Source organism: Elaeis guineensis, chromosome 7 (genome assembly GCF_000442705.2).
Source record: "Elaeis guineensis isolate ETL-2024a chromosome 7, EG11, whole genome shotgun sequence".
NCBI classification, from domain to species: domain Eukaryota; kingdom Viridiplantae; phylum Streptophyta; class Magnoliopsida; order Arecales; family Arecaceae; genus Elaeis; species Elaeis guineensis.
Window position 1 is genome coordinate 102,137,043 of NC_025999.2, and position 23,629 is coordinate 102,160,671.

Sequence of the window (23,629 nt, forward strand, 5' to 3'; positions counted from 1 at the left end):
CGGAACCCATGAAAATGATAACATTAACCTGAAATCTTTATCTGACAAATTTCCATTATCGACGAGTCGTTGGTGAAAGAATAGTCCACCAGGAAATGCTCCATTTTCTTCCAGAGGAATACAGGCAGCAGACAGGATAGATCCACTGTAAACTCCCAAAATATATAGGTTCTTTGATTTTAATTCCCTGAACCCCACATTCTCTCCAAGCCGAACCCTGAGCAAACAAAATTAAAAGGAAAACAATATTGCCCCGATGCACAAGACACAAGAAATATTGAAATCTACAGGACGTCATCATCCAACAGCCGACACGCTTGGCAACGAAAACATCACCGATGTCAAGTTTGGAAGTCCCTTTTGATATAGGAAGACAAGGGAGACGAGGGATTGCCAGATGGCATGTCAACAGTAATCCACTTCACGAGAAGTAAGACCACAAAATCACTAGCAATAAAAACAATAATATCATGCAAGCTCTCTCATCCAGTGGAGAAATGCTACGTCTGATAGGCATCGGTTCCATAACAAGACAACGTAACATAATAGAGATCAAAACTTCCTGATTCTTGTCAGCCAAAGAGCCATTATATAATGCTATTGTAATTTGATATCTCTACAAAGAATGAATGGAGAACACCTTTATATTTACAGTGAAGTGAAAACTATGACCACAGAAGATTCAGCGAGGGGCGTTAACTCTAATTGTTGACTGCTGGGTAGGACCTGGTGCAGAAAGAAGGCCCATACCCCCCTCTCTTTTCAACTCCAAAAAAATTGAGTTGCGTCTAACTCCAAGGATTGCTGATCATTCCTATGTCATGACTGCCAGAATGCATTCGGATCATTACTATACAAGGAACGGTCTTGGATCTCTAAGTTAGCAACATGCCAGTCAAAAAGTCTTTCCTGGATACATTTACACAGCACTAGCCCAGTAGGAAACAGCCACCATCCACTTTCATCCCTGCCAATACAAGCACGCACCAACATACCTATGTCAGCTATTAGCCTACACACTCTACAGTCTACAAATTTACCTCTTAACAAATAGTAGTTAAATTCTTAAACTCATTCATACACAGAAAAAGGTCGACAAAACAATCTGACAATAAGGAGGCAAGATTTACTCACACGCAGAAACTCCAGGGTTGTAAGCTTGGATGCTTCCGGCTGGATGATTTGTAATGCACAAAGCCGCATATGAAGGCCACTACCTGTAAGGTGAAGTGACAAGCATGGAGGGTTACAGAAACAACACTAGCCCAAAAGCAAGGAGACAAATTTCATTGGGAATAGGGCAACAGTTATTAAAGAAACATCAAGAACATTTCTTTTGAGGGAAGCATCAAGAAGGAATGTGATGATGATAAAATTTCTGAACGAAGAAAACCTTAGCCCTGAAACTAATAAACTCAGATCAAGCCCTCTCTCCAACAGCAGATAAAAAAGAGAAGATAAAAGTACGGAGGAACAATGCTGCATATCCAGGCAAAAACCTTGCATGAATGGCTATGCTTTCTAAACCAGCATGTACAGAAGTTAAGGTGAAAACCATTGAGATAGTTTTGGCATGTGGCATGGGTCAAAAAGACAACATATCTTCAGCCCCAAACACCACAGACTTCTTTTGATCAGTTCTTGATTCCAGCATTATCCTTAGTTATAGCCCTTGAAGAACCAAACACCATTTAGAAAAGAGAGCATCTCTGGTTCAACCCCCACTTTATATCTTGTTGCTCCTCCTTCCAGTATGACTCCAAATAAGACAAATTGGCAGTGTCTACCAGGTTATGCTCTAAAATCTCAAAGGGAAAAGTTTAGTTATTGAAAGATTCACGGTGTAAGGCAAGGCAGAAAGCTAAGCTATGCATTAATATTACTATACATTGGTTACATATCAATAAAAACAGCCAATTGGAAATGGATGTCCATATGAAGTAAAAACAGAAACAAAACAATTAAGCAGAAAAACTTGGTTAACAACCAAGGATTGAATGTAAGAGAACTTACAACGTTAATCAAGGATGTGATATTCCATAATGCATATACACGTGCCAGGCCTGCTGATCGTCGAGGTCCATGACTAAAAAGGGCATTTATTCCAGCAGGGAATGGTGAAAGTATACCCAGTGGAAGAACAAACAAAACTAAGAAAACATCTGCCATAGAAAAGGAATATAGTTGGAGCAACGTAAGCAACACTAAGCTAAAATCTGCCAAGAGCAGTATTGAGATGACCAAACCGACAAGATCCTGCAGTACATAATGATAAATCAGCAATAGTACCAAAATAAATAAATAAATAATACAAGCAAGCTTGACTTGTGGAAATGAAGAATCAACAAATTAAAATTAATATATATATAAAAAAAGAGACCTGATGGCCGATAGGTTTAGTATTATGCACTATGAGAGAGAAAGGATAAAATAGATCTTTCTTGTCGTGAAGCATCTGGAGGCTGTAAGTATTTATAATTCCTCCACCAATCTTTTTACTTGCAACAGCTTCTCTGTTCCTCAAACAGACTGGTTGAATATCTCTATGGGTATTGTACACTCTGCAAGGTCATAGGCCTTTGGTATATTGTTTATCACAAAAAATGAATATGGATAAAAAGAACATCTACGAGTAATGTGCATTTAACTACTATGAAACTATAGGCATACGAATTACAAGGGAAACTACAAAAACCTACCGTGAAGGTTGTTCAACCTTTAGAGTTCTAGAACCACCATGAACCACTATAGACCCAGATTCACCCTCTATAGCATATACCACAAGACCAAGTTGGCAATAGCCTAATGTGGTAGCTTGAAACCAGGCAAGGTCCACACGTACACAATGCAAGTTCAGAGCAGGATTTGCATGAGTTTCAAGCCAGCTAAGAACAGGCAAAAATAATACTTTAAGGCGCCCACGACGAACCAGGCGCAACTGCGCATTCAATCCAGCCACCAGCCGATACCATATTGTTGGTGGCACAGACTGCAACCAAAGAGTGGTGGATTAGCATATTTATGCTGCTGAAATACTGAATTTACGATTAAAAGAAAATGAACAGTAAAAGATAAGGTTCTTAGATCATATATATAAAAAAAACCTGACTCATAAGGCTAGTGAGGACATTGTCACTGTGGAGTGAAAAAGGAGCCATGTAACTTCCATCACCTCCAAAGATTAAACAAATGGGAAATCTTTGATGCAGACGAGGAGGTAGATCAGGTCTTTTTTCATCTCCACCAAGAAAAAAATCTAAATATCCCAGCATTAGATCTGGAGTTGCAGCCACCTACATTAAAATGGCACAATGGATATCTAAGCTTGAAGCTTCTGTAGTTTGCAGACATGTATACAGGGCCATTAAATACTACAAACCACTGCACAAAATTGAACATGTTGCTTTATATCTGCAAATAAACCTATCAGGCCTAAAACTAAATAACCAACAAGAATGTAAAAAAATCTGAAATCATTAACATCCATGTTACATATCTTCTAGCTTCCAGAACAAAAGAAACACAACTATCGTACCTATCAGAAAAAGAATGAAACTTTTCTAATTGGAAAATGCCTTTCCAAGTTACATGCCCAGCAACTTCAACCATTACATTTGACCAATACAAGGCTATAAGTTATCAAAAACACATAGTTGCAGCATTTAGCAGAATCAACCCATGGATAGTAGGGCCTTTCAATCCAAACTAGAATGTTTGAATACCAAGAAATATAAAGGATGGTCAACTTGCATCAGCTTGTGATGATTAACTTAAAGGCATATATGACTTTATTCTTATAACAGAAAAGGCATGCATACACAGAAAAGTGATATCATCCAACCAAATAGGTCTTTGATGAGAAGATGGAGGATGACATGGCATGTGCCATTGCAAGCAATTCAAGTCAGAAAAACTCAAAGAAGGATTCCAAGGGTCAAGTTACAAGGACCATAGGGAAACTGGTTTAAGTATGAAAAATACTCAGAAAATAAAATTTCTGAAATCCTCAAACATGAAGTGAAGAGACAAAAAATGGTTCATACGATGTAAGGAAACATTATGACAGTAAAGAGTAGGAGCCACGTTCACAATGTGCATGTGATCTTTGAAACTTATGATCTAACTTAAGAAAACAAAATAGGGATGAAAATAGATTTGGTCCACTTTGATACGTACAGTCAGGACATTATGAAAATTTATCTTCGTAGTTATGTAGCTGAAATGCACATTGATTTCATGCTTACCAGCTAGGAAGAAAGCATGCTGAAAGAATATGTTGTTAGCACGGAAGAAAAGCATGAGGCAGAGAATGAGAGGCAACAACTATGAGATAATAGTACAGTCAAGTGATCAACACTAAAGCTGGTTTTAATCCCTCAAAAGACTTCTGCTTTTTACGACTAATATGCTCATTATTATGTATAATGAGAAAAGGTTGAGATATGCCACTTGCAGATCATGTCATGTTTGTTGGACAAATATTACTTTGTTAATTTCTTTGTTATTGCAAAACAGAAGAAAACTCTGAAGGATAGAGGGCAAATATTTAAGTGAGAAAAAAGAAGCAAATAGCAAGCAATTTTTGTGACATTACACATGGAGTTGAAAGTTAAGAAACAGCATTTGGTAAGATCTAAACGGAGGCAAGTATCTCTACTAGCATAGCTGAGATGATAATGACAATGAACATATAATAAATAAAATTACATAGTTGCCAATAAATAATGTTGTATGAATCTGAATGTTTATAATAGCAGTCACAAGAGCATAACAAAGGCACATGTACAGCAGTAAGAATGAATAATCTTAAAACATCATGTGGTTGGATGCATAGGATAACAGCATAGAAAGATAGGGCTATATTCTCGTAGACAATAATCTCACATGCAACAAGTGCCAAAGATAGCCCAACTGAAGGGAATTTGAATGAGTTCAAAAATTTATGGAGGACAAGTGGTAGCAGCATAAGATGACATGCCTCCTGATAAAATCAGTGTACATAAGAATTACAGATCCAAGTGGTTCATGGACACCCTTACCACATTTTAGCCCATCTCAACCAGCACAAAAAGTGAAACTAAATTCAGATCCAGGTATATATTCTATGTTCAAACCCCTAACTGCAACATGTCAAACCTCACACAGAATATGAATAGCACTCATCTTGATCCAACTGGAACATCAAAGTGGAATGCACCAACCAGAAACTGATAAACAAGCAGGTTAAGTGTCATTACAGTCATTGACTGCAATGTAAGCAGGAAGTCTGTGAGTGACATTGGACCCAGATGTGTAACTTCAGACTGAACAGAATCAACAGCAATATGAAACATAGGCCCGCAACATGTGGACAAACATATTTTTGCAAAGCTTCTCAGCATGATTATAATTAATAATAAAGGACCTCTCAAAATTGAGCAGTTCTGGCACACAGTTCAGTACGACATCTATTAGGTAAGGCCTTTCTTTTTGGCACAGCATATGTGCCAGCCCACCAGCATGGAACTGAGATACTGGATAAAATATTGATTCTGGGTGTATATGTTATTGAGCAAGTCATGTAAGACTTCTCATCATGAATTGGGTGAATTCTCCCATATTTTAAGACTTTAATTTTACCACTCCACTCTTCATAAGCTAAAAAATAATCCTTTACAATGCAATTAGTTTTCCATTTTACTAAATAACTAGGCTTAATGAAATGGACAGGCTTTATCTAATTATCTAAAAGGTAAATGGAACTTCTGATAAGCTGATAGAGATGAATAAACATGTGACATTGCACCGCAACCAAAGTTTTAAGTAGACAAACCTTGATCCCTTCATAAAGAGCACGTGAACGGCAAGAACGCAAGCATGCATGATCATACTCCGATCGAACAAATTCACGCAGCCGCTGCAACTTCTTTCTCCTACGCCATTGTTGCCACGACCAAGCAAGCGGATATGCAAGTATACATAAAATACTATGGATTGATCCCTCCCACCACTGATAAGCAGCAAGGGCATTGATCTCATCAACAAATCTATTAAATGCATCCTCGTATCTGCCATGCAAATGGAGTATGGACGACAATAAAATAAACTTAAAGCAGTTAGGGTATCATAAGGCAGAGAGAACTACATTTATTAAAGAAAATCTAGAGAACAGGAACCAAAGGGAGGAAAAACAGCATCAGCAGAATATCACGATCAACAAAGCAGCTAATTGGCTGGCTGAAGCAGCTTGAGCTACTCAATGTAATATCTATTGTACAGATATCCGTGTCTTCCCCCAACTCTTCAGGAGTTAGCTAGGGAGGACTTTTTTAAGCCTTTAACAATTGATAATGAATGCCTTCTGGCCACGTCTCTCCAAAAAAATAAAAATAAAGACATCTGAAAACAGCATAATGCAACAGCAGGACCTACGACTTACACAATCTCTATAATTTGCTCAGGAGGAGAGTGGGGAAGATGCCAAGGCTCACTGAAGGAATTTGGACCCATAAAGTACATTCTATGCACATGACTCTGGGACTCCTCGATCCTATTTGTTTCCAAGACCTGTGTGCAAGAAAAAAGGTAGTTAAAATTGTACTTTAAGAACATGTTGCCAGAGACACCAGAAGTAGCAAATCACCTCATTCAATGATTCCAGAAATGGGAAGGAATGATCAATTTGAGACCCATGTTGAGTTGGAGCAGGGCCCGGTAGTTCATCAGTGCCAACAAATTTCATCCTTGCAACACTTAAAACTAGAGCTAATAAGACAAGAAGGCCAGAGAGAAGTAGACCAAATAGCCATGGTCCACCAAAAGTGTATATTAACTCTTCAAGAGCTGTATAACAGTGAGGCATATGATATCTTTCAGAAATACATTTGTATGGGCAAGGGGTTTCTGCAACACCTCCTGTGAAAAAAATGCTGCAAGTTCAGAGAAAATTCAACAAGGGCAATCATGTTAAAAACTAATGGACTCTCAGACAACAAATTATAAGTGCCCTAAGATATACCGACCAGATATATGAACTGGGAAAAAGGCCTATAAAATAAAATTTAGCACAAGGACTAGGTGATAAATAATGGTTGATTCAGTGACAGGAGGACTAATTGAAGAAATATATGAGAGTATAAATTTTGTCTTGAAAATAAAATTAAATTAACAAGCATATATGCGAAAGCTACCTCGAACACTTGTATAAACAGCACGATGGGGAAGCTCATTAGAGGGGCACTGAAAGCAAAGAGCCTTATCAGATCCAGTGACATTCTTAAAAGTTCCCAAAGGGCATTCCTGTATTATTACAAGAAAGAAAGCACTTCAGAAAATAGCCATGTCAGTTAAAGATGAATAAACTTTTTTGAAAAAAAGATGGTTCAACAACGATCACATGATACTATTGCACCAGTAGAATAAGAATACATGAAAAATATGACAGCTTGCTTGTTCTTTAGAATATAGTTAACCTTCACGTGCTCATATACAACATACTGATTAATTAACACATGATTGTAGAGTTTTAATGCAATGGATCTCAAAGTATTTAGCAACCACTGAGGTTCATGCACACCCTCCAATGCACCAATGATTACATTTATTCATTCAAGTAGTTCACATTGCAAACCTACTTTTTGAAGAAAAATGCAGGATGTTTGGCATCAAAATAACAATAATTGTGTGAAACTCGATTAGATTGATATCAAAGCTTACATGGATTTATGAAAAACTTAAAGTCAATTTTTTTGACAGGAACTATGGGCATTCCAACTTATAGCAACGAATCTTAGATGGCTTTTCTTTATTGCTCATACAGCTTCTAACTATTGAAAAAAAAAAAGAGCAAAGAGATACAATCATCCTGTAAGAAAGTATTTTAATCTCGATATTGGATATAAGAAAACACTCCCCGAGCGAATTCTTGGTCCATGTTGAAACAAATGGCTCATACTTGGCCACATGTTTTCTACAAGTAATTGTCACAACACCAACTTTTAGGCACTCCAGCCTCAGTATTGGCTTGAACATGATGCAGACCACAGCAATCTTCAACCAAGGCCAATTTAGAAAGACCTCATAATGAGCTGAATATGTGCAAATATACAATTACAACTAAGATTCTCTAGCCTGTTTCCCTCTGAGTGACCAAAGAAAAAGAAAGCTGTGATTTAGTCCCTTACAAAAAAATGAATAAATTCCTATGTAGATTAGTTAGTGAAGACAAACAATATGCCACTGTAAGTAACAGGCTAATTAAAAAAAGGAATTTAAATTACGAGAAAGTATGAGGCCGTGCAACATGATAGTTTCCCCTAAACATTGTCTTAAAACTTGGTCCAGGAAGCTGCATATGCAGCTGGCTTAGCGAGAGCACCACATTGGCATTGGCCACATAATGAGCAACCAACAACCTAAAAAGGCCCAAGAATCTCGTACACGCAGTTGAGGCATATATGAAAAGTGATGATGACTGCTTTTCTAATAAGTCACTTAACAATAAAGAAGATGGACTCCTGAGAGTTTGTTTGGCGATTGGTAGTTTAACTAGTGTGCGTATGACATACTTAGCTGGGTATTTCAAAAGCAGTTACAAGTCATGCATCCATGTTGCTTGTTCTTTAATTCTTCATCATTTAATAATATATGCCCTTGTAATTCCAATTTAGTAACAAGTCATGGAACTACTATAAATCATAATGTAAAATGATATTCACTCATTCCACATTGTGTATAAAGAAGCACGTCAAAAAAAAATTAGAAATTGATGCAGTAAAAGATGTTCAAGCTTTCTTTGGCATGAAAGTTAAGTGCTTGAATGACAAAGAAATTCTACCAAAAAGAGAACTTTTTTTTCAAAACAAAGGATGCATAATTGCATATTAACCCTCTATAATTCTTTTATAAAGTGAACTTGGAAACAAATATCAGTAGCTTGTCTGGTTAAACCATATCAGAAAATGAACTGTTCCCACTCGAGCTTTTGCAAGCATTGCCTCGTTTAAAGTGTTACCTACTAAACTGTCACGCCAAAATTCTATTCTCTTCATTGCCCTTACTTCCACTCTCATGCCCATATTTAACAAGAAAAACTTCATGCAACATGACAAAGCAAATTGATTACTGATGAACTAAAGAAACCAAAGTCAAAAAGCTATATGCAACAAAAAATTCAAAAATGTACTCAAAAGATCCACATGCATTCGCACAAAATGTTTCGAATGGAAGTAAAAAAGAGGAAGTAAAACAAAAGAATAACCTCCCTTGGACTAAAGCATAAGCTACCTGACAGAAGATTCCATAAAGACCACTTGGGCAAGCTTTTCCAGTAACTGTTCCATTTTCTCCAGCAAAACCTTCACCTCTACTTAGGCCTCCCCTGACAGAGAAAATTGATTACACTTATCACAAGGACCAAATATAATCAAAGAACACAACATTAACCCATATATAACATATCTGCTCAGAGGGCCATATTATTCTTTTATATGTCTTTTTTATATATCAAATATGTTGCCGAGCATAAACAGTAAAACCCACTATATACTATATAATCCACTCTACCATTCTGCACTGATTATATAGTCAACAGAAAGCACAAACACATTTTAGAGCAAAAAAATGTGAACTTATATTAGTGCATTAAGAAGCATGCTGGTCAATAAACTATATAAAAACCCAATGTAAAAGTTCAATAGATATTGAGAATTGCATACTCTTGTAAAAGTAAAAAGTACTTATCATATGTGCCAACAATAACTCACTTCTTAAATAATGGCTATTGGCTAAGATATAAGTACCTTATAACTAACAATATCAAACAAAAAAGTTACATTTGACCCACTGTCTCAAGATACAACTGATTTTTGGGGATTAGTTGCTTTTATAAGAAATAATTCTCTTAAAAAAACAATTTCTATTTTTTATATATTTCATGAATGTGGTTCCAGTTTGCTCGGTGGCTTTAAAGATGAATACAGTCCCTCCAAGACTTGATGCACAGTTGCATTAACGTGTGCCCAACTATTCACATGAACATCATCCCAAAAAAATCTATCATCTCTCCAGAGCAATAGATAAAATTAAATTATATAGAAAGAGGTTACAACTCAGAACCTGCAATTACTGATGGAGTTAAACGCAACAACAACAAAAAAAGGAAAAGAAAGAAAAAAAAATCATACAACCAAGTACATAAGAAAAGAATGTCTCAGCACTTCATATATAACAGAACAGTGACTCTTCATGTTGTTCCCAAATAAATCAGAACAAGAGCAACCGTGACCTCCATTTTTCAAGCCATGCTTGAAGAACTAATATAAGCACACATTAGATAGTTCAACACTAACTTTTAGCAATCCCTCATGTTATTTGTGTTATTTTTAAACTTTTGTTCATAATCATGTTTACCCCTTTCATATGTGACAGAAGAATTGACCAGAAATGCAAACTGAGAATCATGAGAATTATACAATCATATCTTAGGATTCGTAGTCTGTATCAATCAGACCAAAAAGAATATTTTAATGTGTTATGCACCCTTCTCTCTCTGTGTGTATATGTAACTGATGAGAATAACAAGTACTAAAGTAAATAAAGAAAAATGAAAAAAAAATCTGATTAACCTTGTGTTTATGTTTCCCTTCACAGTTGCAACAGGGAGATATTCATCTCCTGTAGGAATACTAGACCAATGAAAGTGAATTCTTCCACCACCTCCACCACCACCACCATGACTACCAAGCCCACCAACACTTGAAACGACAGAAGTATCACCAAGGGTCAATGTATGCAGAAACAGAAGAATTGTACCCCCGGAACCACCACCAGGGCCTCCATTTGAGGCATTAATGGTGGCATCATTATGACCTCCAATGAAATCCCCAAAACTTTCACCATCAGCCTCAACTGAGCCATGAACAGACAAACTTGATAGTGAACGCTCCAATGAACCCATCACTGTAAAACAAAACATGATCATAATAGCACCATTAACTTAAATTGAATAGGTAATGTAAAAAGTAGAAAATCTTAGGGCACCTAAAACACTATTCATGTTAAGCATAAATTTTGGTGGCAACAAGGGGAGCTTAATGATTTTAGACTGAAAACTTCAAGCACCATCCTATGATGCAAAAAATGCAGTCTGCCAAGAAATCATTCACCTCAGCACTGGACCACTATAATTTTACTACTAGGAACAGTATCTGCATATGCACTTTCTCATTCTTCAATATTTTAAAACAAATGGCAAAACATAAACTAATTGATGATAATTGTGGATAGATACCTATGATACCCCCACCAGCTGTTGAAGTTGCTATGCTGTCATTACCACTGCCACTACCAAGCTCACAGGGCAAATCAGCATTTCCATATGCAATGCCGCCCTCAACAAAAGTGCCATAATAGAAACCATCTCCACCTTTACCCCCATGCCCGCCGCCACCACCAAGACCATTGCTTGAAATCTTTCCCCTACCAACCCCACCTTTGCAGCCTGCATATAGTTGAAAAAAGCATATTATGTTTACATTCTTTTATTGATGCGAAGTTTAATACATGCCAGGTCTACCAGCAGTGAGGGCAGATATTATTAACCATAGACTAGGATACCCATGTCCACTTTTCAGACAAAAAATTGGTAATGCAACACTGACCAATCAACATCATCAATTAAACACAAATCAAAAGAATTTATGACATGTCTACAGGTGGTCATCGATTTAATTAGATTGAAGAGCACAAATTATACCCAACCCAGTTGCGCTAACTTTTCCAGAAGAGTGCACTACAACATCTCTTGCCCTATGGAAATGAACAACAGTTCCCTGTATAAGGCCTTCAACATCAATATCTTCAACACGACAAATCTGCACAACAGCAAGGCCAACATTTAAATGCCAACATGACAATTTAGAGCATGGTAGAACAAAGTCTAAAATTAGATGCTTCTATTAAGAAAATAGAATTAAGTACAAATAGAAGCACCTGAAGGGTGAAAGATAATGAAGAGTTCACATTGCAATCTTCAGGTGGATGTATTAATTCCATGGGGCAATTTTGGACTTCACAATTCAACCTTGGAACCCTAAAAGGAACACTTAGAAAGCCACAATCAACTAAACAACCATATAAAATAAAATAAAATAAAAATTAGGTTTGCAGATTTTATCTCAACCAAAACTCACATATCATCATTAGTTGCATTTATTGAGGGACCACGTAAAACAGATCCAGGACCAACCTGCAAAAAAAAAAAAAGATGGTGAACAACTCTAGAGCAACAGCATAAAGAAACATGAAAAGCAAGGTACAAAATAAAGGAGAGGAAAAAAAAAAGAAGGGAAAAGAATTAGTAATTTTATGTGACACAGACATCAATTCACCAGAAAGAAGCATAAAGGGTAAGCTATTATATGAAATTAAAGGTTATGAAGCTAACTGTGTAGTTGCTAAAGCTTGTGACCCTATGCATATGTATTGCATTACTACATGATGATAGGTATTGCATAGGTTTTTAAAAAAAATAAAAAACAGCAGTAAGAAATAAACGCATGTCCATTCATCCAGCTCACATGGATACGATAGAAAAGTGATAAAATCAAGCGTTGTGCTTCAATCAAATCCCCAGGTCCAGATAAATTCAGCAGGCCTTGACCGTGAACACCAAGATTGGCATTAGATTGTATCATGGATGATTCCTGACATACAAAAAACATACAAGTTCTGTTATATAGAGAGAACTAGTGAGTAGCTTACAGGCTAGGAGTCAGTAGCATACCTTCAAAACAATTAAATTGCTAGCTTCAAGTAATGATGTTGCAACTATAGTATCCCCACCACCATTGATAAGCATTTTGGAATTCCACATCAAGAGCATCTTTACAGACATTCGCAAAGCCCCAAACACCTAAACTTAATCAGAATCGGTAAAATCAGATTGATAACCTACCATAACAGCCGAAGATTAGAGGAAATTAAGGGGAAAATAAGTTTGAAACACAATGAACATAAAACAATGTCCAAATATGGTATAAAAGAAGTTCATTGCTTATGACTATATTATGATGATAATATCTATTTCTACTAAAAGGAAAAATTGCTATGTGGCAGCACCGCAAAGTGGATATACTGAAACAGTACTAGTCTACTGGATGCAGCTCAACTAATTATACAAATAAGTAAGGTTTTAAATCTCATGGGATGAGGCTGTCCCGATTTTCGTATGGAATAGAATGCGCCGCCGTCGCATCCCATCCTGACACTTGGGACAAAGGATGTCCCAAAATGTCCTGATTGGAATTCTGGAACACTAGCGAGACGGCTCTATCCCAACACATGGGATAGTATCCCATCTCGGTGTCCTGCGAGAAGTCCGGTAGGGATCTAAATCCTTACAAATAAGTAAATAAGTCATGTTAGAGGTATATGTGGGTAATTGTGATTACTTTTTTTTTTCTCTTTGGATATATGGTGGGGGCACCACACTAGGGTTTGACCCTATACCTCTTACAGAATTAACTTTATTCGAGATTCTTATTAAGAAATACAACTGCAGAAGAAAGAGAACAGGGAATTGTAAGTCAGCTAGGTAACAAATCATCCTAATGAAATCATGCAATCTTGTCAAAGAAGCAAGTTTTCTTTTTTCACTTGCATTTATATGTGCAAATTAAGGCAATAATTTTATCCAATGGATGAAACTTGGGAGGGCCAGGTTGGCCAGAACTCAGGTTAAAAGGGAGTAAAAAGGTAAACATAAGAATGGACAAATAAAGGGTAACATGACAGCTATGACAAATTGCTACAAGCACAACAAATAATCTTCCAAACATATTATACTACAATGTAGTGAAAATGTACATAATAAGTTCAAAATGTATAATAAGGTGTAAAACAAAAATATCTATCATCATCTTTTCGGCTGTGTTATCATTCCAACAAGCCAGCCACCACAGGTAGCTCGGCCGGTCATCAGCTTTCCCTATGAAAAAAAGAATAGAGCAGCTTTTCTAGTGCATACATGCACATGACTGTGGGCAGATACTTTCTATATAAGAGACCAAAAAGGACATATTTGCTACTGAAGATTAAAAGTCTCAGTTGTGGTACTTCTACTGGTACCTAACCAGCATTGCACAAACCAGTACAACACCATACCAACACATCATACGCCTGTTGGCGCAAGCACAACAAAAGTGATGCACTACCACATGTCGATCGATACAATGTCATACTGCGAAGGCATGCTGGTATCAATACCTTACAAGTCAATCCATTTAAGCTACAGTCCCACATATGACACAAAAAAATATCTTAAAAAAGAAAAAAAAAAATCACCTTGATTATCGAGTCACTCATTAGAAGTTCTTCAGCCATAAGCTCAAATTCTGAGTAAGGATAATGAGTCAGACCAAAAGTCAATACACCACCACAAAGCAGGCTTAGTTGTCCTTGGACCTGAAATTTTCACCCAGGGAAAGCCATTTCAGAAACGACCCAGAATTAGAGAAAAAGAATGTTCTGATCAAGAAATATATTTCATTTATGGTAATATTCAATGGGACCTTAAATCATCAATATAATCCCAACTATGTTACCACATGTCAGCCATTTCTTAATTGCTTGCCAGTCAAACCAAAATGCTAATTGAGAAAAATATGAAACATGGAAAACATGGATTACAGGTCACATTATGCATACAAACTCCATTAGAACGCACATGCATACTTATATGAAGAGACAAACATGAAAAGATTGGCAAATCCTTATGCTAATACAAGGCAATAAATCATTTACAAGCCCCTGCCACACATATGAGCACCCAGAGAGAGATAAATCAAGGATCACCAACAAAAAAAAGAACTCCTAGAGATGTAACATTTCATTAAAAAAAAACAAAAAACAAAAAAAAAAAAACAAAATGCTGGTTTCTGCCCTATCGTCTCCTCAGATTTAGTACACTAGATTTCATTCAAATTACAAAAGGTTCTACTTAAGATAGAATATATAGCTGTAACTAATGGAAAGAGGGCATTCTTTGGCAAAGTGCAATGCACATACACAAAGTAATTAATGAACTACCTGATATTTACTGTTGATCCACCTGCACCTTTAAAATAAAAATGTCTAGCTGATTGATCATTAATGCAATTTTGCCAGCAAAATAAAACATCCGTTTCTCAATCATGGTCCCAAGGACCTTTACTTCCATGATGACATTGATAATATGTAAAGGAGGTAACAGAAGAAGAGTAAAAAGAATTTCCAGTAGTTTGTTGACATCCAATCATCTAATCCATAAAGCACGTACAGTCAATGCTATCCCTTCAAGGGTTAAAATTTAGCATACGGCAATGTAGGAGACATTGACAAAAAAAGCAGATTGCTCCATATTGCAAAAATGCCCTCGCATTAATCTGAAAGATGGCAAGTTCAATTTCACAGACAAATTAATCTTAAGATTAAATCTTGACATCCAGTTTTCTATCCTACAAAAGAGAGAGAAAGTTAATGTTCTCTCTCCTAGAGTTAAGACTTAACATATGGAAATGTAGCACACATTGACAAAAAAAAGTAGATTGCTCCACATTGCAAAATGAACCGACCTCTGAGACACTAGTAATCTGATAGATGGTAGGTTCTTTTTTTTTTGTGTGTGTGTGCGTGTACAAGTTCGAATAAATACACCAATCAATCTTATGATTAAATCATTCAAATCAGACAATTCACCACTGCACTAGACACCATGTTATTATATCCAGCAACAGTGTTGAGCTGCAAAAAAACAGTCAAAAGGTAGGTAACCATGATAAAATTTACCAGGCAAACGTGGAAAAGGAATAAAAAAGGCAATACACATCATTCTTCAGAACCAAATCAAGTAGACATAGGAATAATAAATTTTGAACCAATGTTTCTATTTGTTTGTGATATAACATCATAAGCATAATGCATTCCTGTGTTATGTCAGAAGTTGTACATTCATCTGCTTTCATAGAATACAGTGGTAATAAACTGCAGTAAAACTGCAAAAATCATGAACCTCCAGTCAGATAGCAACAGAAGAAGTACAAAGATAGGCACTCAGAAGCAGTAAATAGTCCCAGATCCAATATCCCATTTCACCTCAAAAACTTAATCTTCGATATTATCTTCACCAACCTTTCCTTTCAACCATGTTTCTATATACTTCTGATTATAATAAACCAGAAAATCATCTACCAAGGCAAAGAAAAACCTTATTATTTTGTACACAGATAAAAGGGAAAAACGATGTTCTGCATCAATCCTCAAGTATTTCAATAATTTATATTTAAAATTTTTTGTTAACACAAAATTAAGATTATACTTGATAAGGTCTATATTTGGTCTTAGAAGACGATAAAAAGGTACCAATATGAACAACAGACATGCAAACATGAAAAATTAAACACATAACAGAAATGCTAAAGAATATACGATTCAAAGAAATATACAATACATGCTAAGTTATTATCCTAGAACGCACCTACTAATCAAAGAAATCAAGATGTGCAATTCAGAATTGGACCAGCTTGCTCTGCTTTGACAAAAACTGAACAAGTTCCAGGTTATGATGAAGTTCTGTTATTAGTCTCAATAAGTAATAAACAAAGATTTTTTGATAGCCCGAACAAGAGCTTGACTAAACCAACCCAAATCAAGCATCTACAGTACTAGCATCAAAGTTCTGCATAAATGATAATCATCTTCTTAGCTAAACATATCTATAAGTTAACCACAAGCTTCAAAGGAGAAAATACAACATTAGTCACACATCAAGCATATGATCATACTCAAACATCATGCAATTGTTAATGACCCATCATGGTGCAAAATGCTAGATTCAGAAACTGACCTGTACACGACTCCATAGTAAAGGAACAACTACTTTGGCACAATTTTTAACAATAACATTTGTCCAAAGTGGCTGATTAGGAAATTCTAAAAGAAGAGTATCAGTTTCTGTTGAGAAGTTGCGGTTGTTAATGATAAGGCTTTTAGGGACTGCATCATAAAACGTCCCTGCAGCACCAGAGTTCTCCAGACAGCCAACACTTGTTCCACCTGGAGATAGGAAGAGCATCCAAAGATTCATAATTCCACATGTATGTATGTATGTATGTATGTATGTATGTATGTATGTATGTATATAAAGTAAACTGACATCCATAGCTAGCAAAATAATTCAAAAACCATATGTGCAAAGCCCGCTGAAGCATTCCCCACAAAACATCAGAAATTCTAAAGTCCAGATACAAGCAGCAAAATGAAATAAAAAAGTCTCAAGAATGTTCACATTTTAAGTTACAACTAGAACATTTCAGTGATGTTGATGATGCAAATGACTTAAAATAATGAAGCTGTCTCAAAGCAAAGATCTCTGAGCAAGAGTATGCCCCAATAAAAAATCATAGTTTAATCATAGTACAACACCACCACTATTTTATGTCTCAAAACAAAATTGAGAGTTTTAAGCGGCGGAAATGCTTTTGAGGATATGATAGATAAATAATCACAATCATTCAACAATTTCTTCAATGCATTGACATGCAATACTATATTGAGGATGGCATGAAATAACTGATAAGATTGTGGTCCACCAGCTCACACTAAACAGAACTTCAGTTCTATAGGAAGTGAAAATGAAATAAGTACAGCTTGAACTATGGCGGGAAAGCAATCAAACAACACGTGATCCATCTTAAGACCTATGTCCTGTTACAGCTGCAACTCCACAAACATAGAACATAAGATGTTGAAAAAAAAACACAAATCCATACAAGAAAAATGATGAACTCCAAAGTGCGCCATATGGCCTAACAGTCTCACAACATTAGTTCTATTGTTCAAGATAATAATTGTGCGTACAAACATCATCAGCAATTACCTACCTTGGGAATTTGAATTCATTCAACAGTCTAAATCGTATCTTTTTTTTCTTCCTTTTTAAAACAGATATTCTTGCAAATTAAAAAGCAAAGATAACAAGTAATAATCATCAAACAAAAGTTTAAAACTAGATAGCTACTAAAATGTTGGAAATAGGTCGATGCATCTTTTGCTAGTATATTGCTTCAAATTCTACATAATTACAGCAAGGAAAGAAATATTAACAAAGGTCATAAATATCTAAATGATGGTATCATGAGTAACCTGAACCTTATTAAGTGACTCACTTTGAGTTGGAAACTGACCACAAGGGTAACCTGAACCTTATTAACTGACTCACTTCAGGTTGGAAAGTGACCACAAGGACCATATGTCTCACCAAGACTAAGTTCTCCATTAGTTATTGCCTCTAAGTTCTAACTGCATCATATCGGTATTAAAGAAAGTTCTTTACTTATTTCCAAACATCCTAGTTCCAAAGATATAACAAAGTAATAGGCACCAAAATTTACTCTGGATGCTTGAAAACTGAGAACAAGGTGCTTGTCTAAATTAACTACCAAAAGAATAAATAAATAAATAAAATACAGGAAGCAAATGCTCAAGAAGGTCACAAAACAGATTAATCAACTCATGTGCCAAGTGTATAGCTCTTCCATTCCAGTTTGTAGTAGATATAATCAAATGGCACAATAAGCAAGTTACATGATTAACAAATTTCATTCCTTATCTTGATCCAATAGCAGAACTTCCCCTCCACCCGTAACATGCACATCTCTCCTTAACTTCCAAGCATAAAAATGTGCTCGAGGACTATAAGTAACTCAATGGAAACTTCCTTAAGATGTATGTGCCTTATGAAACTCATACTCAAGAGAAAATTAACGAGCATTGAACAAAGCCATTCTTTTAACAAAAGACAACATGCACAAATAAGACGTATTGGTAATCAGCATTTTTGAATGAACATGGCTCGCACTAAGGAAACAATTCAAAAATGTGGCCTTATTTGGTGCATAATCATAGGCACGGTTTTCTTTAGACAGCAATTCCTTCTCGAACCTAGCATCATCATATATTTCAAACAATATTTCAGGTAAAGATTAGCTGTAGAAAGCATGACCATAATACGATATAACTACAGAAGCTATAGCTCGATCTAGAGAACACGTAATATAAAATACAATAATTACTATAAATTTGGTGTGCCAGCTGCACTCTCAAAACAGTCATGGATGATGATAAATAAGAATTTAACATAAATAGAATCAAGGCTATGGATGTCCAAAACTGAAAATGGAGAAAACTAACCATGAACAAAAACTTCTGGGTCATCATGCCTGCTAAAAACGTCAACGGAAACTCGCCCTCCTCCTCCCCCAGCTATGCCACTCCCACCGGAAGCAGTTATTTTCCCAATGCCCTTCCTGCTCTTCAAAAAGAATTAGATAGAGTGAAGAATATTACTAATGGCTTAAAAATTGCATTTTGGCAACAATACCTAGTATAATGTGATAGTAAAGCATATTACAAAGCGTAATAAACAACAGTCACAAGCTCAATTTTGCATCTATGTAATTGAAAATATGCACACTGACACAGGAACAGGAACACTGCCCACATATATTTCACCTGTAACAGGAGACACACAGTAAATGAATGATAACCTTCTTTGGATACTTACTTTAGTTGTCATTAACATCATTTATTTTTAGCTGAAAATCTTCCTCTATTTCATATTCCAAATATAATGGCATGGTTGTCACATGTACAGCTGAAAAATAATGTTGACCCAGAAGATGTAACCAATTCAAAAGCTTGCCTAGAAAAAACCTCTGATTGATGAGGGATGATTGTCATGATCATACAGAAGGATTGTGGTCACCAAATGGAATTAACAAAGTAATATTAGAACCAAACTTCTTGGTTTAGTTTAAAAGAAAATGTCATCCAAGCCCCCCCCACCCCAACCCCAATAATAAGAACCGAACTTCTTGGTTTAGTTTTAAAGAAGATGTCATCCAAGTCCCCCCCACCGCAACCCCAATATATCTCTCTCTATATATATATACACACACAGAGTTCTTAAGTTTTTTTCGGCAAGACGAAAATCAGGCTTTTTTGAATTGGCCTTTAATCATGGTAGCTCCTTTACCTAGCATCAACTTATGAAGAAATGAATGAATATTTTATAAGGGATGCATATACATAGGGCAGTTGATCATCAGGAAGCGAACAAGAATAATGAAGGGATAAGCAGCTTCATGATACGAGATGAAGACCCTTTTGAAAATGAAATGAAAATCTTTTTCTATGAATTATCCATGGAATCTTGTTCCTCCGGTCTCATTGCCTACATTAAGAAGACAAAAATGAAAATAAATATTCAGAGAAACTAGATGGTTTGAGAATAGGAATTTCAACCAGGGTTGACAACAAGCATGATTATCCATGAACTTGATGTTTGAGACCTGTTATTCTAATATATAAGTTATTTATTGCACCAAATTTCATTACTTAGCTATGAAGGTTTTCCGGGATCAGATTTTATTCTATTGCTATTTTGAGATTGCATGATGATATTGCAATAGTAAAATGTACAAAATTCCAACACATTTAATACAACATTTAATGCCATATGCAAGGAAATACTTTACAGGCTCTCTCTAATAGAAAATCTAGTGCTTAATACAAAACAAATGGAGAGAAAGGATCATAAAAGCCAGCACCGGATAGATAAGCTGAGGCTTGTTTATATTGATATGAATCTTGTACTGTCAAAACAAAGTAACGTCGCGAACAAAATGTCAGAGCTAAAAAGCATACCAAATTTTCCCATAGATTTATATTGTATAACATATATTTCTCCTTCTTTTATTATCCCACGTTATTTTTACTAAGGATTCCAAACTACACAGTGCTTCAGTGGTCAGACATGAAACGGTTGCCCATAAAAACCTAAGTCTAGAGCCTTTCTTTAAAATTGACAAATAGCAAATTTCTATACTAGAAAAAATGGACGAAAACCATTTTGTAGAGCTGAAACAACAGTAAGAAACAAATGCAACCAATCCCAAATAAACTAATCATCAAACAGTCTCCAACAACACTATGGTCTTGTCAGTGATTCGAGTTAAAGCATGAATCAGTAATAAAAGGTATTGAACTCACATTTTAGAAGCCTTTATATAGATGCTCCCGCCCGACCCTCCACCACCCTTCTGACCACCGTCACCACCATCGGCACTGATAATCCCATCAACCTCGAGCAATTCCTTGACCAACAGCCAGACCCGACCACCCCCCCCTCCCCCATAGTCGTGCTCCCTGCTCGTCGTGCCACCCTTGCTGCCATAGCTGTCGGGCTGCTCCAGAGAAGACCAAGAATAGGCATCCCCACCCCACGAGTCCTCCTGGGTCTGCCCCTCCTTCACCACGCAGCTCGCCCCCCTACCCCCATGCCCCCCGCCGTCCCCATTAGTCCCGGACGGTCTCCCACTGGTCTTCGGTGGCGGGTCTCCGGCCAACGCCGTGGTGTTCACCACCGCGCCCTCCGGAACGGTCATGTTGGCAGCCGCCAATTTCACGGTCCCGGCGACAATCCCGGAGTTCGTCCCAAGCCGGACGTCACCGGAAAGATTCCCGATGATGGAGCACCCCGCGACCGGGCAGCTGAGAAAAACGTTGGAGAGGAGCACGAGGCTGCCGTTCCCCTTCATGTAGATATCTTCGGACAGCTGCACGCTGGAGCGGAGCTCGCACACTGTGTCCAAGTCTCCGGCGCCGCCGAGGTCGGCCTCGCACGAGCACGACGGTGGCACCGGGGACGCCGGCGGTGGAGGCGAAGGTGGGGAGTAGTCGTGCCAGGAGAAAGACTCGTAGCTCAAGATCGAGAACTCCCCTTCCCGATCCAACCCCTCCACCTCGGCAGCAGTTGCCAGCCAAGAATTAGGGTTAAGGTTGGCGATTATCGAGACCAGGAGGAGGAGGACGAGGAGGAGGAGAGGAAGAAAGGGAGCTGGGGCCATTGGCGGTGAGAGGAGAAACTCATCAGACCGGGAGAAACCCTAGGGGATTCGATCCGATGAGATTTTAGGGCAGAAAAAGAGAACCTCTCTAGGGTACTGCTACTTTGGAGGGATATCGTGGTACTTTGGCAGGCCAACACGAGGACGGGCGAGGTGGCAGCGTCGGAAATCCTCCGCTTGACGGTTGGACGGCGAAAGAGACGGGGTTCTTCGCTTTCTCCCAGCCGACCATAGCGGTACGCACACCGGTCCGTAATATGAGCATGTGAAGCGGGATGAAGAAATCAAGAACGGGAACAGGATAGATGGAGCGGATCGACGGCGGAGGACGGTTGTCGTGACGGCAGCGCTGACGGCGGCGGTGAGATTACTCCCGCGATGAACCTGTTTGAAAGGTGCCGCCTGTCAACGTTGATTTGTTGCGCTTTCTTTATTGTTACGAGAGGGGTTGATGGTCGCATGATATATACGGTCGTGGACAAGATTTTTTTTCATTTTTATATGATGAAAAAAGGATTATTAATTATACGTGTCGTGATTAACTTTTGCATTGTCTACTCTAAATATGCTTTTTAGGAAAAATTAGTTCAAGTAACACAAGATTGATGTGGGATTGCTTTGAATACGATTTAATTCTTGAGTACTGTAATTTACTATGACGAAGATTTCATGCACCCAAAGCCCCAATATGAGAATGTTTTAAGCCTTCATCAAAAGCATCGCTCCTCCTTTTTTTTTTTTTTTTTTTTTTTTATGAAATAAATAAATATATATATATATATATATATATTTTTTTTTTTTTTTTTCTGTTCAATCGATTGAAATTGTGAAAGATGTCAGTATAAATTAACTGAGATTTTATTCATATCCAATAAAATGATGAATGCAATATGTCAATGGAAATAATGAGTTATAATAATGATTTCATTTTTTTTAAAATATCTTTTTTAATACTTTTTCATAAAGATTATAGGATATGTTGAGATATTTTGATAAAATTAAACTAAAAATCTTATAAAAATTGAATGTGTTGGCTTCATCTGATTTTTATTTTTTAAGAGCCTGCTTAAATTCAGTCCAAATCTTAATCTTTAGTTGAAAGAAGGAAAAAATCAATGAAGAATTTTTTTTTTTCTGATGGGATTTGGATTGGATGATGTTTAATTAATACAGAATCATGTCTAAATGAACAATTTAATCCATAAATTTTATAATTTTTTTAACTTAATTCTATATAAATATCCAATAGATCTTAAAAATATTCTATCTCAAAAAGTCCTGCCTACCGCAGCTTATGGGTCAAGAGTTAGCCGAAAGCACTTAGCATAGCTCGACATTTTGGACCTCCAACCGGTTCTCATATAAAGTTGATCATACTGTTGAAGTCGCAATTTCGCTTGACGGCGGCCGGCGGTGTCGTCACTTGCTTGGAGCCATCCAGGGGGACATGAAGTCACAGAAAACATACCCAAGAGCTCAGAACGGCGTCCATTTTGGGGGCCCATGGCTCCACCTTTGCTTGTGATAGCCCTCCATGCAGATATGAAAAGATTCATCGCCATAGCCAATAGCTTGTAGCATAGGATTTTTCTAAGATTTGACAGCCACCACTTTCTAAAACGATCCCGACACATCTAATGTCAAATCAGATAAGTTTTCCTGCGTGCAGGTGCCGGAGTCATGGTGATGGAATAACTTTGATGATG

General features: G+C 37.0%; 1 protein-coding gene across 5 annotated transcripts; it reads right to left on the minus strand.

Annotated features, from left to right (window-relative positions):
- Positions 1-543: 543 nt before the first annotated feature.
- On the minus strand, positions 544-22,319 carry LOC105047949 (uncharacterized). 5 transcript variants are annotated; one of them, XM_019851886.3, is made up of 22 exons: positions 21,067-22,316; positions 19,207-19,322; positions 16,862-17,070; positions 14,323-14,442; positions 12,764-12,892; positions 12,558-12,683; positions 12,171-12,226; positions 11,971-12,082; positions 11,735-11,852; positions 11,270-11,479; positions 10,605-10,938; positions 9,265-9,358; positions 7,170-7,278; positions 6,623-6,894; positions 6,419-6,546; positions 5,813-6,047; positions 3,105-3,293; positions 2,700-2,989; positions 2,381-2,561; positions 2,014-2,256; positions 1,135-1,217; positions 544-967 (listed from the first exon to the last, which is right to left on the minus strand). In XM_019851886.3, the coding sequence occupies exons 1-22, from the start codon at positions 21,921-21,923 to the stop codon at positions 820-822; spliced, it is 4,359 nt and encodes a 1,452-aa protein (XP_019707445.1). In that variant the 5' UTR covers positions 21,924-22,316; the 3' UTR covers positions 544-819. The 5 variants fall into 5 exon arrangements, 3 of the variants coding, with proteins under 3 accessions (XP_019707445.1, XP_010925407.1, XP_073116663.1); XM_010927105.3 differs by having other exon boundaries at positions 11,971-12,070; positions 21,067-22,315; XR_002165138.3 differs by having other exon boundaries at positions 843-967; positions 2,014-2,162; positions 21,067-22,319.
- Positions 22,320-23,629: the final 1,310 nt, after the last annotated feature.

Excerpts from the sequence above, each read along its gene's own strand:
- LOC105047949 (XM_019851886.3), bottom strand. The coding sequence starts at position 21,923 with ATGGCCCCAGCTCCCTTTCTTCCTCTCCTCCTCCTCGTCCTCCTCCTC. Across the intron at positions 11,480-11,734 it reads AGTTAGCGCAACTGGGTTGG|GCTGCAAAGGTGGGGTTGGT; the intron begins GTATAATTTGTG and ends AACTATATGCAG. Across the intron at positions 1,218-2,013 it reads TCACATCCTTGATTAACGTT|GTAGTGGCCTTCATATGCGG; the intron begins GTAAGTTCTCTT and ends TTCACCTTACAG.